This window comes from Camarhynchus parvulus, chromosome Z (genome assembly GCF_901933205.1).
Source record: "Camarhynchus parvulus chromosome Z, STF_HiC, whole genome shotgun sequence".
Taxonomy (NCBI): domain Eukaryota; kingdom Metazoa; phylum Chordata; class Aves; order Passeriformes; family Thraupidae; genus Camarhynchus; species Camarhynchus parvulus.
In genome coordinates, this window is record NC_044601.1 from 27968612 (window position 1) to 27984313 (window position 15702).

Sequence of the window (15702 nt, forward strand, 5' to 3'; positions counted from 1 at the left end):
GCATTTTCTTTTCTGTCTCCTGGACATGATGATGTGAGAGGCAGACACTATAGCAAACACTGAATGAGTCTGATGTCTTTCTTGGCACAACAAAGGTGGAACACCAAATAAGCTCTCCTCCCCACATCAATCTCCACAGGCACCTCTCAATGTCTCTGATTTCAGCAAGGTTCTTTCATCTTTGTGAAAAATATGTTTGATGCAGTCATTCTCGACTCTCTTTAGATATATTATTGACCACTGAAACAGGAAATTGACTTTGGATACCCTTGAAGATTTGTATTCTATTGATACACAAGTGAAAGCTCTTGCTTGGGAATATTTGCTCCTCACTGTCTGGATACATTGTGTGTTCTGTCACAAAGCCCTCTCAGAAACTTGTATGCTCCCAGTTCTGCTGCATGCAGACTCATGATCTATCTGTTATCTGTTACTGCAGTACCTTGCCTTGCACTATCAGTCACTAAAGGCTGCTGCAAATCAAACACCAGCAAACAAACATCATCTAACAAACATCGCAGGGGTAGAGCTGTTCAATCTGTTTCAGCACCAGCCATCATCACATTATATTACTCATAAGCCATGCTGATAAATTCACAAATGACATTCTGTTTTAGGTACTAATCAAGGAGTTGTGGTCCTCCAGTGTGTCCCTTTCATCTGGTAAGCAGAGTGGCTTTGTAAGGGCTCAGTGGAAGAGCAGACATGCTGACAGTGATTCCAGCTGCCTCAAGAAAAAAGGCACTTGTTTGGCCAAATTCATCCAGAAAATCTACTATTGTGAGATATGACAGGGTTGTACTGATCAGGAGAGAAAGGCATCTTAGTCAAAGAGGAATTAAAATATTCATTATATCTCAAGCATGTAATCCACTGAGGGAGTCTCCTTTTAGAGCCTTGTCCTGCTTCTTTTAATCAAAATATTTGCAGCACCTTGCTCTGGAAGTGGTTTCACAGAAGAAACAGGGCTGTCCACAGAAAGAACCATTAAGAAGTTGGGTAAGACACAGCACACACTATTGCACACTTCACTGCTTAACTGTCTCCACATGTTGACTGAATGCACCTGAGGGGTCTTTCTGAAAGTCTAAGCAGACAACATATTCTACCACTCCACAGAACTATATACATACCTCATGGCTACAACTGTACACCACCTACATGACCTTAAACAGCCAGTCTGTGGCCATCTGGAGGATCTCCCCTGATCAAACCAAAAGGGGTTTTGTCATGAAGGAGAAATTCAAATAGAAATGGCTCAGCAATAGCCATTTGTGACAGAGGAATTACTTGGCATCGTTCACAGGAAGATTTAACTGCAGAACTGGTTTAACTGACTGGAAGCAGGATTGCCAAAAATAGATCAACCACCATACAAAGGAGTGAAGATTCCCTTGCTGATGAGGAAAGAAATGCTCCAGTGTTATCTTGCAGGATCATGTAATTCAAGTGGTCAGGGGCCACTCTGGTAGACAGAGCTGATGGTGGAGAATTAACCCAATGCTTGGCTGAGGTGCTCCGTGCACCTCATGGAGCATCATCTGGTGGGTGCAGGTGCAAGTGTACATAGAGATTCAGCTCATGCTGCATCTTTTTAGACTCCTTGGAGAACCATCAGTGACAGGAAAACTGTGTCCAAGGCACTTCACATCAGATCTCTTTATACTTAAGTAAAAACACATGCTTAATTCACCCAAAGGAATACAATAAAATAGTCATTACCTGTGTATTCTTATGTAATATGAAGTCATACTTGCCTAAACACAACAAGGATCAATTACCAGCTTTTTTGCTCATATGTCAGCCAATATTTTACCACAAAGTCTTGTTTTAGTTCCTTCCTCTGTATTTCTTGAAAAATGGATTCTGGAATTGCCTGGAGTTTTTCCTTCTCCATCCACAAGGAGGTTTGTTTTTTCATACATTCATTCTGGATGGAAAATGGCTATCCAGACTGTACACATGGACATCGCATATGCTCATGCACACACAACATCCTCTGCCCCCATTACAGACGTTCACCAAACACTCACAGGAGCCTTAGTCTGAACCTAAATTAACCCACTGAAATGAGCTGGCTTTGAGAACCCCACGCTAGTTCCAGAAGTTTGTAAATAGCAAAGCCTTCAAAGACTAGTAGGTAAAACAAGCAATGGCAATCTTTGCCACCTCATCCTAGATTTGTTTCTCTGTATGCATGTACGTGTTGGGGTCTCACTGGAGAAAAGAAGGAAACTCAGTACAGGTTCTCCTTTAACAGAAACAGATGTTCTCCTGCTCTCTTGGCAGAATCCTTTCTTTTCACTGAAGTAATGCAGCATGTCAAAGCAAAAAAGAAAAAAAAAAAAAGCATGTGCATCAATGAAATATGTAGCCCTGTCAAGTGAGAAGATAAATATCATAGAGCAATCAGTGTCTCTATAGTTGTGTTTTCTGGTTTTGGTGGATGAATAAATAATCTCTCTACTTCTTGCTCAATATGCCTAAGAGTGAAATGCAGCCTCCAGAGGCACTGAGAGACAGAGCCTGTCAATTCTGAATGTAGACATCTTGTAAATTCTCTTTGTGCCTCAGACCCACACAGTCACTAATGATGGGTTCTGTCATTCAAACCTGTTTTTTAAATTTCTGGTTTTATTTCTCCAAGAAACTTTAGCCTGGGATAGGAGGAATTACTTCAGTGTGCATTTGATGGGAAACTACACACAAAGCTTGTGAAACATTAAACAAGGCAGATAATAAATTCTGTTACATAAACACCAGGTGCTAATATTCTGTCAATGCTCTAGCTCAAGGTGTATTACTCTAGCCTGTCCTCTTCTTGCTCTGTAACTAAACTCCAGTCACTATGACTGGTAACACCTCTGTTCCAAATCAAATGACTGTTTGTTCCTCTTTCCTTTCCTGTACCTTTTAGTTCTTTAGGGAAGGTACAATGATATTTAAAGGCATTTGGAGGGAAAAAATTAAATTTGGCCACAGGTCGAGACTGCATACTGATTATTTCTTTAAACCTAGCTCTTAAGCTCTGTCAGTGAATAAGCAAATACAAACCTAGCTTTCAGAGTACTCCTTGCAGGTCTTCCATTGATTATACATACATTTCTTATACACTACAATGCAACATCAGGAAGGAGATAGTATTCTCACTGGCAGGTAATCATTTAACAATTGATGTGTTAAATGTGATATATTTTTGACATGGAGAGAAAAGCAATATGCAAATATACCAGAACAAGAATACAAAAGCTAATAAAACAGAACACAATATTACAATGATCATAGCATATAAGATGTAATATGCCAGATACAGATGGTGTGAATCCCATAAAAATTTCACACCAATGATGTCCAGCAGTTTGTTCAATTTCTCTTGTGATTCAAAAAATTCTAGCAGGCATTATGGTTGATTGCAATTGTTACTTGTCTGCCTTTTCATATCTATTTTTTCAGGTTTCCAGTTTTTCAAATTGAGAGCATGTTGTGTTCCATATTGGTCCTAAGGCTACAGGCCAAGTTGAAGTCCAGAATTCTGCCAGCACTGATGTGAGCTTTTTGATATTTGGATCTCACTGTCCAAGTTACTGCAGAATTTACCAACTTTTGTGGGTTTACAATACAGAATACCAGACTTCTCAATGCAAGGGTTAGCATTGCCTGATACATCCTATCTTTTCAGATGTTGTCAACACTGTCTCCAGTTATAACACACCATCATCAGTGCATTAATAAAGCTCCAGGGAATACTTAGTATACTTTCTAAACAGTTACTTTCTGTAGTATGCAAGTTGAATGACAGCTTTCACTTATTCATTTATCAGTTCCTAGTGGAGGAGAAAGAAGTCTTGGATTGTATCCAAGCCTCAGTAATGAATAGTTTCATTCCCACAGTTCCCCTTATTCCTTTCCCTGGAAGTCCAGCAAAGTGACTCCGCGTTTTTTGAATGATAGGTGTTGAATCCTCTCCTGATTTCCTGAATACCACACCAAGATATTTAAGGTATACTGCTGGTGTGGTTCAGTACATGCATCCTATTAATTAAGAGTATTAACTATATCACTTTTCCTGGGAACAGCTGCAGTGAGTAGTTCAGGGACACTGTTCAAGGCTCTGTAATCTACTGGCAGTCACCATGCGCCGTGAGATTTTTTTTACCATCAGCTATACAGGGAGAATGAGACTTGGTAACAATTCCCCATTCCTCTAGTTCTTTTATCAATTATGATAATATTAGTATATCAGTTCTTCTATCAATATAAATTCAAAATAATATCAATTCAATGATCTAATTCTTTCATCAATCCACAGGTGGATAGCATTAGAAGGTAACTTGTAATGTGAAATGTCAACTAGATTGCTATGGGATAAAGGAGCAGCTGTTTGCAACACATTGACAGCCAGGGATGTATTTGCATAAAGTAAACTGTGAGTCAAAGAGTGTGGTGCCCCTTTTTCCACTTTCCCCATGAGACCACGCATGAGTATCCCTTGAATACACACTAGCTAAGATCTGAGCAGGAGATGAGTGAACATAGTCCAGGAATCTAACTGCCTAAAGGTTAGCTTTTAAATCTGTAATAGCAGGTCTACTTTTCTTCAGTTTGACATTCCCTTCAGTCTGGCTACACTCTTCTACCATTACTTGGTAGCTATGACAATCATGAAACTTCACATTGGGTTTAAATATTAGCCACCATGTCTAATAGTGATTTGAAAAAGATGGTCTATATTTCTGCTACTGCTTGTTCAGAAACAGAGGGATGCATGAATGGTGTTTTACAGCGTGGGATAAAGTTGCATTACCTACTACAAACAATGTCATATTCTCCACTGCAACATGGAAGAGCTGCACAACATCCCTCTTTGATCGGCATTTTAATATATCTGAAGACTAGAGTATAAGAAATTTAGAATGACTGAAGCTGTTTTACCTGGGTTTCTTGTGGAAAACCTGTGCCATCACAGGTCAAAAATCCTGTCATCTACATAGAGTCTGACTCTAAGAGTTAATCCAGAGCAGCTACTGAAAGAATGAGAAACATCTTGCCACTGATAAAATAAAATGCATGATGAAACAACCTATCCTTTTGACTGCACTATCCCTTCCACATTGTATTTCTCATACTTATTTGAACTGTATTTTTTCTGTACAAATCAAAACTTATTGGAGAAGAGTCACTCTAAACCAAAGAAGGGTTAATTTAGATTAGGTACAAGTGGCTTAAGAAATGTGGGAAGAGACTTTACCACTGGAAACTGAGGCAAAAAATGCTGAGTGCCTCAGCCTTTTCTGTACTAGACCAGTTGTCCTGTCTTATTTATTGGAGGCTTACATTTTCTTTGGTCTCCTTTTCTGATCATGTACCTGCAGAAGTCCTTATCATTCTTATTATTGTGGTAAAATTTCTTCTTTGGTTGGGCTATCACCTGGATTAAGACCTCAATGCACTCCAGGAGTCTCCTGGCCTGCTTATGGGAGACAGAAGTTGCAGTGTACTTTTCCAATAGATGTCAGAGTAGTTGAAATCCCCCATCAGGATCAGAGCCTGGAGTGTGAATCTTCCTGTATCTGAAGTAAAAACACTTCATTAACATCCTCCCCTAGGTCTGGTGGCCTGTAGTAAACATCAACCATGAGGTTTCCCTTGTTGGTTTGATCCCAAATTTTACCTATAAATTTTTACCCATTTCACCTGTTCATTGCTGGTTTTCCATGGCAGCTCTCTGTAGTTCAACCATTTCCCACACAGAGGGTAACGTGAACCCCACTGCTGCCCACTCCTCCTTCCTTGCCTGTCCCTTCTGAACAGTTTATAGCAACCAATACAGTGCTCCAGCCGTGCAGTTTGTCCCTCAGTCACATCTCAGTGGCACTGATTAGACCACAGTGTTCCAGCTGCACAGAGGTTTCCAGCTGTTGCTGTTAGCCATGCTGTGGGCATCGCTGCACAGGCATTTCACCTGTGCTGCAGATTGTCTCACCTCTTCGGATGAATACTCCCCAGTGCCATTGAGACATTCCACAGGTCAGTTATCACATCAATTTTCAAGGTCCATTATCAGTTTTTTCAATCTTGCCAGTCTTGCAAATTACTTGCAGTAATTTTCTTTTTCTAATCATCAGGGACTTCAGCAGCACCAACAGAAACAAAACAGAGATAATGAAGGATTCATGGTAGAAATCACCCCATTGCAAAGTCTGGCTTATGCAAAGTCTTAAAACATCACTTCAGAGGCTATGAGATTTAAGAGATGCTCTGGGCACAGTGGATGTTTTAACTTTTTCAATTTTTAGTGAAACAATATACCTAATCCCACAGTTTTCAACATTATATCACAGTAAGACCCTGAAAATCATACACGTAACTGATTTTTCCAAACCACTGGGAGAGGTATGGAAACCTAGACTTCCATTTTTATTGGTTTTTTTAGGCAGCATTGCAAGTTCATAAACTTTATAACAAAAATCACAACAAAGGAGAAAAACAAGCTTTTTATAACTTTTCCCTGGATCTATTTGATATAAACTACCAAGGAGTGTAATTCTGGATAGCCAGCAGTATATTTCTGTTTACAAAAATGAGTTAACCGTTGTTTAAAACCTTAGACAAAACCTTGTGTTTAAGTACCTGAAGACCTCAAGCAGATTTGAAGGCTTTTTGTACACTGCTAAAAGCTTGCCTGTTTTCCAAATGTGGCACTTACCCTAACAGGGTATTAGACTAAAGGTAGTATCTCTTATCAGACCTGAGTAAAATGACTCCAGGAAAAAAAAATTAAAAATCTGGATCTAGCTTTTGCAATGATGTTATCTTGAAAAGGCTTTATTTGAATTTAGAACTAACAGGAAAATGGAACACCAAAGCTCCAAAAGCAAATGAAGTGCAGTGCACCGCAACTGTCAGGTTATGTCTGCAAGACTGCTGCCCCAAATTGCATAGAAACAGCTTTCCTGAACTTGCAGACAGCCTGTAGTCTGGAGTGTGTGTTAGACTAACAGCTGAAGTAACTGCATACTTCAAAAATACCTCTTCTTTACTTATTTCTGGAATATAATCTACATACAAAAAGATTAGAAAGATTGTCTTAGCTGACGGACTGGTGCTATTTTCACACCTTTTCCTGTAGGGGAAAATTAGTATTCAAATTTGCCATTTTTGGAGGGCTCACAAAAAGGAAGTCTGTGCCACAATGCACTTTTAGGTATTACCTTCAATACGGGAGTAGTTTTAAAGCAACTTCCCCCCAGGAAGTGAGTGAAAAATGAATCATCACAAAAGCAATAGTGGCTCTGTTCATCACTTTCTGCCAGCTGTGAACTGCCAAGAGCTTCACGCAGGCTGCATGCGTATGCCAGAGAGCAGCAATCTGAAAGAAGGGTAGACACTTTGGAAAGGTGAAGTGTAAGGAAAGTACTTCAGACCCTCATGTTTCACATAATCAGGAAGTAGGAGCTGTTGAAGTTGTTTCCGATTTCAGGGCTGCAGACCTGAAACACTCCATGAAGTTTAAGCAAACAAATCAAGAAAGGTTTTGAATGACCTTAAAAAAATTTTGGGACACAAGAATCACATCAATAGTCTGCTACAAACCCCAGAGTTGCTAATCCTCTGGGGAGTCATGATCACCTGCTCCCACACTGGATGAAAACCTCAACCAAATGATATGGAGTGACGGAAAAAACTGGCACAGTGGGGCAGGCAAATGCAGGATTTGTGGAAACATTTCCCACTCACAGCATGACACAGGAGAAGGCAGCACTGCTGTGATGTGCAAAATGAAACAAATTCTCTGTCTGCACATTTAGATCTCAGAGAATTACTGTTGCTCCACTGAGGACAGCAAGTGCACCCCTCTGGCTAGTAAATTCGCTATGCATTTTCTTTGTTAATGCATGCTTCATTTTTCCCACTATTCCACTCTTTCTGAGAACCAAAACTGCTGGGCTCACTCCACTCACGCAGCTGTTTCTCCGCATCGCAGAGGCGCATGGACGCACGCACAGAGGCATTTCCCTGACTTTCAGAGAAACTCTTAGCTGCGTCTTGGCTGCGTTCCGGGTGTCTTCTTATGCCAATGGATTTGCTAGAATGTTGTTCGTCTGACACCAAACCGGCGTCACCGTGACAGCTTAAGGAAATCCCTATCCTTAACCTATCCCTTCACCGACATCCCTGACTTTTCTGTATATATACCGGCAGGCGCGGTTTGTCCCTGTGAGAGATCGGTACCCACTGACGCCTAGATAGGGCGGTCCCCGCTCCCTACACGTGCCTGTGGGGGCCGGCTCACCCATCGATGGCAACCTTTGCCCCTGCCCCCGGGCCGTCGCCCCCGTCCCCGGAGGACCGTGCCGAGTCGGGGGTGGGGGCGGAGCCGGACAGCGAGGGCGAAGGCTCGCGGCGGCGCCCTTGCCCGCAGGGACGGAACGCGGACCAGGGAGAGGATGGTTCCGGGCTCTGGGCGCAAGGGTTGTTCAGGGAGAGCCGCGGCCCGCCGGGCGTCCCGGCACGGACCCCGCTCCCACCGTCCCGACGGGGCACCGCCGCAGTGCGGGGCGGCCGCGCCTGTGCGCGCCCCGCGGGTCGTCACGCCCTGCGGCAGCACTGCTGCGGGCGGCGAGAGGCCTTGGGGAGGCGCCGGACTGCCGGCGGGTCGCTGGGGCTAGAGGCTGGAGGGAAGGAGGGAAGCAGGGAAGGAGGAAGCAGGCGGGGAGACTTCCTCCTCCTCCTCGGCGGCAGCAGTAAGCAGTTGCGCGGCTGGAGCGGCCGGCACGGCTAGGCACCGGCTCCCCCGCCCGGCGGTGGGCTGCGCCCCGGCCGGAGGCTCCCCACGCCGCCCATGCCACCCACGCGTCCCCGCTGGCGCTGACCGCTCCGCCGTCTCCGCCGTGGGGCTGCTCCTGGGGCGGCGCCCGCCGCCGGAGCGGGCAGCGATGCCGGTGGCCGCCCGCTCGGCAGCCCCCGGGGCGCAGCCGGACGCCGGCTTCCATGCCCCTGCCCGCCAGCGGGACCGCGGCGCCGCTCCGAGCGGCGAGGACAGCGGCGGCCAGCGGCACCTCCGTCAGGGCGGCGAGGCGGGCCGGCGCGGCAGATGGGTGGCTTCTTCCGCCTCCCCCTTCCTGCCTGCCTTCTCCTCCTCCCCTCCGCCGCCCCCCGCCTCCTCCGTTGCCTCCTCCCCCGCTGGTGGGGCCGCCGTCGCCGCCTCCACCTCCCCCTCGGCTGCCTCCCTTCTCCCGGCACTCCCCCAGACCCGCGCCCGTGTCCGCTCCTGCTCCGGCTTGCCGGGACTCGCCATGAGCGGCGGTTCCGGTCGCTTTCCGCCGCCCGCCGCCCTCTGCCCGCCGCCGCCCCTCCACGGGCCGAGCTTGCCGGAGGCGGGAGCGCGGAGCCAGGGCCGGGGCAGCCCCGCCGGGCACGGCGCACCCCGCGGTGCCCCGGGCTCCAGAGCCCCGCCACCAGGTGAGCGGGAGAGGGGCCCCGGGGGACTGGGAGCGGGTCCGGGCGTCCCACCCCCGGCTGGCAGCGCAGCCGGCCCGCAGGGCCGCGGAGTTGCCCTCCGCAGCGCCCGGGGTCCGTCCCGGGTGGGGGCCACAGGCGGGACGGGACGGGAGGGAGGGCAAACTCCCGCTGTTCTGAGCACGGCGAGGCGAATCGCGGCGGCGGCTGGCGGCAGGCCATGTGTCGCCTGGCCGGCTTTGAGCCGGTGCCCGGCGCGGCGATGGCTCTTTCCCCGACGGTCAGTCGGGATGCGGCGGTGCGAAGCGCTCGGGCGGGCGCCTCAGGCTGTGGCGCTGCTGCCGCCGGCGCTCCCCAGCCCCGCTGCCCTGCCCGCCCGTGCAGCTCCAGGGGTTGCGCTGTGCGGGGCACCGTGTGCGCTCGCCCTCTCGCCTGTGTCTTATCGCACTTTGATGTGTCCTGGGCAGCGCCGGGGCCTCGGCGGCTCTGCCGCCCTGCCTCCCTTACTCAGCGGCCACCGGCCTTCTGCTGCTTGTCGGCTGAGCCCCGCTCCTTGAAGGATTTTTGTGTGTGACTGTGTGTGTGTGAGAGAGAGGGAGGGGGCGATTTGTCCGTATCCGTGCCCGGAGCCAGGCTCCGCCCCTCGCAGCGGGCAGCCGCTAACTGCGGGAATTCACGGAGCGCAGTGACCGGTCGTACCGAGTTCTTTCGTGGTGCTCCAAAATGCTGATTGCAAGTTAGACTTCTGCCTTGTGAGACCCCCTTTGAGTGTCTTCGGGCCTCTCATCGCCAGTTCCACAGACGTGTTTTTGGATTTCCTCTTAGAAACCGCTCCACAGCCGGGTCCCTCTGAGGAGCTGGTTTCGAACATGTGGTTCGTTCATCCTGAAGCTTCGATGTTTTCAGGATTGTGGTCCTAACATATGGGTTGATGTGCTTGTTTATAGTCAAACACAAGAGCCGCTTCCAAGGCTGTGCTGGAGTTTCCCACATGCTTATATTTAAACACGTGTCTGTGTGGTTTTGGGATCAAGGCCTTAGATGTTTTCCTAAGCTGTTCTTTGTGAATGGCAGCCAGAATTAAGTTGTTTATGCATATATGAAGTTACTAATTAGGAAGTGGTATGGGAGAAGGTCAGAAAACAAGACATTTTTCTTTGGGCCTGGAGGGTGAAAAAATGAGGTTTCTAATTAAGTCTTTTTTTAGAATATATTTTTAGTGGTGCTTATGTCTTGGGCACTTAGGTGTTTATACTGATAGAAATCTTGCTCTGAAATGAAGTAGAGTTTATAGACCAGCTCCTCTTGAAATTCGTGATTGACAGCATAGTAAAGGATTATGTAAAATGCAGAAAGTTGAGGGAGAACTTGAATTTTTACCTTTGCATTGTATTATATAGTTCAAAAGCAGCTTTTGCTGTGCCCTGAGACCACACAGTACATGGGGCAGATTAGTCCCTCCCAGGCCTTCCAAATAAAATATATTAGGAGAAAAATATTTTTCCAGTATACATTATTTGGAAATGGAGATTTTGTCTGACAAAACTGTATTTCAACTTTTGTTTTAAAATTGCATGGACATTCCTGGTGGAGATGATAACCTTATCTTAAAGCCTGATCTCAGTACCTCTCTTAATCTTCTTAAGCTCTCAGCAATCCTATAGACAAATTGACCTAGTATGCTACTGTTGGGAGATAAAAGCTTTTGTATTTTCCATGATTTGGAAAGTCACGTGGAGAAAACTGTAGCCTTTACCATATAATACATTCATCACAGGCCTAGTGTACAAAGACCTTAATGTTGGATTAAGGAATAATGGACTTTTTTTTCTCCAGAAAGAGGCTTTTTTGGGGTTTGTTCTGAAGTTTTGGTATTCACTAGTACAGTTAGTTCCTGTGTTTAAAAGCCCTTAAAAGTCCTGTGTTAAATGGCAATTGCAATAACTAGAATGATTTTGCTCAAAAGAGCTCTTGCAGACAGCCAAATTGAAAGTTTAAGTTTACAGTATACTTAAGTCACAGTAGCGGGTGAATGCTTGTTACTAGTCATTGTCTAAAAAATACATAAAACATTTTCAGATAGTGTGATATGTGATTCATCTTACAAATTTGAATTAGTGTCATAATTTGAAGACAAATCCAAGAGATTTCTAGATCGGGCATGAAGATTGTCTGCTTGCTTTGCTTGATTGCTTGCTTTTCTCCAAAGAAAATACTCTTCATGAAGGTCCATCTTTTTCAGTCAAATATTGGTCACCAGAGGGAAAAACAGTGAACTAAGCTCAGGCATCAGGGCCAAAGTTAGACTGTTTTGCTGAGCATGCTCTTAGTTGTAGTCTTAATCCTAATATATTAATTTTTGATAAAAACCTGTATTGTGACCGAATCTTCAAACGTCGAGGGGCAGTGAAATTGCTGTACTTCGCATGCAAGGTTAGGAGAATGTTTGCTATGTAGTTTCTCCCAGCAGAAAAATGTGCAGTGGTAGTTGGGTCTCTTTTGGTGTTGTTTCTTTTGTGGTTTTTTTCCATTATGTGTCAACAGAATGGAACATCTCCCATTCATGGCTGTCAAATGTGAAAGGATATTGGACTAGAAATGCTGATGATTCTTTACTTCATTTAGAAAATTGATCCTGATCTTAAAAGGCATTTCACTGTCCATAAAGTAATTTGCCTCCAGTGGGGTACCTGCATCTCCTTGGTGAAAAAAAGTAATTCACCTAGAGGAAAGGTTGTCAGCTAGGAAAAGTATGTATGCAGTGGAAATTCTTAGTGGGTTTTTTTTCGTATGTTTATTTGTTTGGGTTTTGCCTTTTGTTAATTTGTTTTTTGTTTTTCAGGTCTGTATTGACATTCTCATTTCTGGAAGGAAAGATGGCTTTTGGAAGTTGTGCTGTATTTAACTCTTGGTGTTATGTCCATAACTGACGAAAACAGCTTTTCTCTTAAACATCTTTGTTACTCATATCAGCTCTTTGGATGTCATCTGATGAACTTTGCTATGTCTACTTAATATTGCTTTTTCTCCTTCTGTGGCTAAGTCTTTAGTTAGTTTAGTTGTTTTTTAAGGTACCCACTAAGTTAAGTCCTATATTAACAGGGGTAATGGAAGGTGCTTATTTTGGCAGATAACTCTGTTTGCTAAGTCTTTCAGTATGGAGAAGCTGAAACCTCTGTTGAAAGGATTAGTGCCAGTTTTCAGGCCTAGCTGATTGTTAGAGTGTGAGGAGTTGGACTTCTTGTGAAGATTATATGAGATGTCAGTTAAATGCAGTAGAAAGCAGAATTATTAGTGATTCTGCTTAATTCTGTATATGCTGAGCAGTTGTACTAGAATTGTATGTTCATATTGACACATAGAAATTTTTGTGCTTTTAGCAGTTGTGCATAGTTATACCATCTCTGTGTGGTATTTGTGGTTTTGTTCTCGAACTGGAGAGCAGTTAATGTGGCTTTACAGTGAGAGTCACATTTAATTCTGGCATGCCTGGTGATAGACGCTAGTTTTTTTATTTATGACATGGTGATGCCTTCACAGCCTTATAACCGTATGAAATGAAGTGAGATGGAAAGACAGCTTCTTGGTAGGAACAGGTGAAGCATATTCAGTATGTGGAGACTTCTCAAGAGTTATAATTGATTTTGATAGATTAAAGAAAAAATAAACAAACAAATAAAAAACCTCCCACTGAAACCAGAAACTATCATTAGAGCATCTCCATTTTAATTTGGTCAAAGTGTGATGTAAAAAAATGGCTTGATGGTACTTCTTTGATAGAATTACCACAGTATTGTAAATCTGTAACTTTGCATGTTTGAGCATATTCTGTTTTGCACATGAGATTGCAATTACCTTTAGCATAGCAGAATTGTTTATTATAATGCTGGTATGTTAGTTTTGCTATTTTTGAATTATAAAGGAAGATAGGAGGTAATGTTTTTACATAAATTAGTTGTACTTTTTGAATAGATTAGAGTAATTACAGATTTAATGTTAACAGACATATAATAAATGTTTGTTTCAATAAGTTAGTTATAAGATATATGATCTGCATATTTATCATATTTATTTGGGAAATAAATACAAATGTATTTCCTTAAAAATTATTTTCAGATAAGATGTATTAATTTTAAGCCATGCTCTGTGACTATCACTTTTTTATTTTTATTTCACTTTTAACTTGTAATATTTACAGAAACCATAAATTTTGATTTTATGGCCTGAAATTGTTCTTTGGAGGTGTGCCTTTTAGGTGCCAGCATCAAGGCAGCTAAAGTGGATGCTAGCAAGTGTTAATATACTGCCATCCCCTGCCCCCAACATAAATATTTAAGGATAAAGTGTCGCTGAAACAAATTTTTTTAAAAGAAAATATAGAATATAAAATTAATATACAATTCTTTTGATTGTAGTTCACAGAGTATGAACAACTTGATCGCTGTCTAATCCGGTATATTTTAGATGTAAAATGTGCAAAAGCACGGAAATTAAAATTTCAGAATATTCTCTAAAGTACAAATTTCAGTTTAATAATAGCAAGAAGACCAGAGATATGTCTTTAATTTGGAAATGCATGCTCTGCTTTGTAACATCTGCTTATGAAAGAATCTAAATTATCCTTTTGGTCTAAGTCATCAAAATACTGAGCTTGAGAATTATATTTGCATTGTCACAGAAAGGTTAAAATGAAAAACTGTTTTAAAGAATATTAATGGGCATGATTGAGAACACTGTAAATTCTTGGAAAAGCTGTGTTAAATTAAAAAAATAATGGTGGGATTCGGAGTTTTTTCTTTGCCTTTTAATGTTTAGTTTTGCTGCTTATACAGCCTTTTTTTCACCCACAAATTATCGTGGCAAAATGAAATCCACATGCAGACAGAATCTTTTTAACCAATTTTTTTTATTTCCTGAGAAAGATAGGCTTTAAATATTTTTCAATGGATTGCTTTGCAGCTTTTTTGTTAGTTCTTGCGCCCTAGGTATTTTAAATAATCTCGTATGGCATCTGCTTCATATTAGAAGTTCAAATGGAGTTGTGTCATCTGAACATAAGGGTTGTCACTGTTAATGTGATGCAAGATGTGGATGGGTTAACAGGAAGGTACAGTACCAGAATAAGAGAGAATGTTACGAATTTTTCAGTGCCTTTGTTTTCGGTGGAATAGAGTTAATTTTCTTCCTGGCAGGCACTTTGGGCATCAGCCAGTGTGTGGTGACGGTGGTATTGTGCATCATTTGTTTCTCTTGGGTTTTATTCCTGAGCCACCCCTTCCCCTCACCCCCTCATCTCCCTATTGATTATAATTATAATTATATCATTAATGTTGATTTAGTATTTTATTTTATTTCAATTACTAAACTTGTCTTATCTCAGGACATGAGTTTTACCTCTCCCGATTCTCGCTCACATCCCACTGGCAAAGGGGGAGAGTGGTGGAGAGCTGCTGCTGGTACCTAGTCAGGGTTAAATCATGGCACACTGAGAGCTCCCTTTACATGAATATTTCAGTGAGATGATACTGCTTTTCCCCACCTTTGTTTTACTGGGTTTTGTTTGTTTTGTTATGCTATACCTTTTTAGTGCCTTTTTTTTTCTTTACACCTTCTTGTTGCATTCTTCTATGCTTGTTCTAAACCTTTCTTTTCTTGTTTGTGTATGTGAAGTACAGTAACTGCTTGGTTGTTAGAATTCCTTGCATAAAGAAAAGATCCTCCATTCTTGATAGGAAAAATAGTCATATTCTTGTGTTTTTGTGACTTAAAGCTTCTTTCAGGAAGTTGCTTGATGTGTAATGTAGGGCAAAGAATGCATACTTCACTTAAAGAAAGATGCAGGAAGTTTTTTAAATAGTAAGTCATAGGTATTTTCACAACTATTTTAAGCAGGCATGACATACAGTGTTTTCTGAGCTTCTGAAATGCACACGCATGCTCCAAATGTTCATTCTAAAAACACTCTTCTTTAGATTTTCTCAGTGGAGAGTCTGGCATCCCAGCTCTAAGCTCCTGAGTTGCTGTTCCTTTTGTCCCTGGCACTGTGTTTAGGTTGAGTCTCTGCATCATCCCTCTCATGCAAGCCCTTTGCCACTGCAGTGTATGAAAAAGTAACATCTGTTGTCAGTCTCAGGGTGGGAAACCGTGTCATCAAGATGTTTCTCTAATGTCTTTTGTAATGACTGGGGTTCTGCATCCAGACAAATAATCTGTGTTGCTTGCTGCATTGTCTGGCAGCTGGTG

At 43.2% G+C, this 15702-nt stretch overlaps 1 protein-coding gene across 1 annotated transcript in view; it reads left to right on the forward strand.

Annotated features, from left to right (window-relative positions):
- The first annotated feature begins 9192 nt into the window (after positions 1 to 9192).
- Positions 9193 to 15702, forward strand: part of RNF38 (ring finger protein 38) — a 116740-nt gene continuing 110230 nt past the window's right edge. The window contains exon 1 of the mRNA XM_030969511.1: positions 9193 to 9462. Within this exon, the coding sequence (XP_030825371.1) occupies positions 9297 to 9462 (166 nt within the window). The 5' untranslated portion in view covers positions 9193 to 9296. The remainder of the gene's footprint in view (positions 9463 to 15702) is intronic.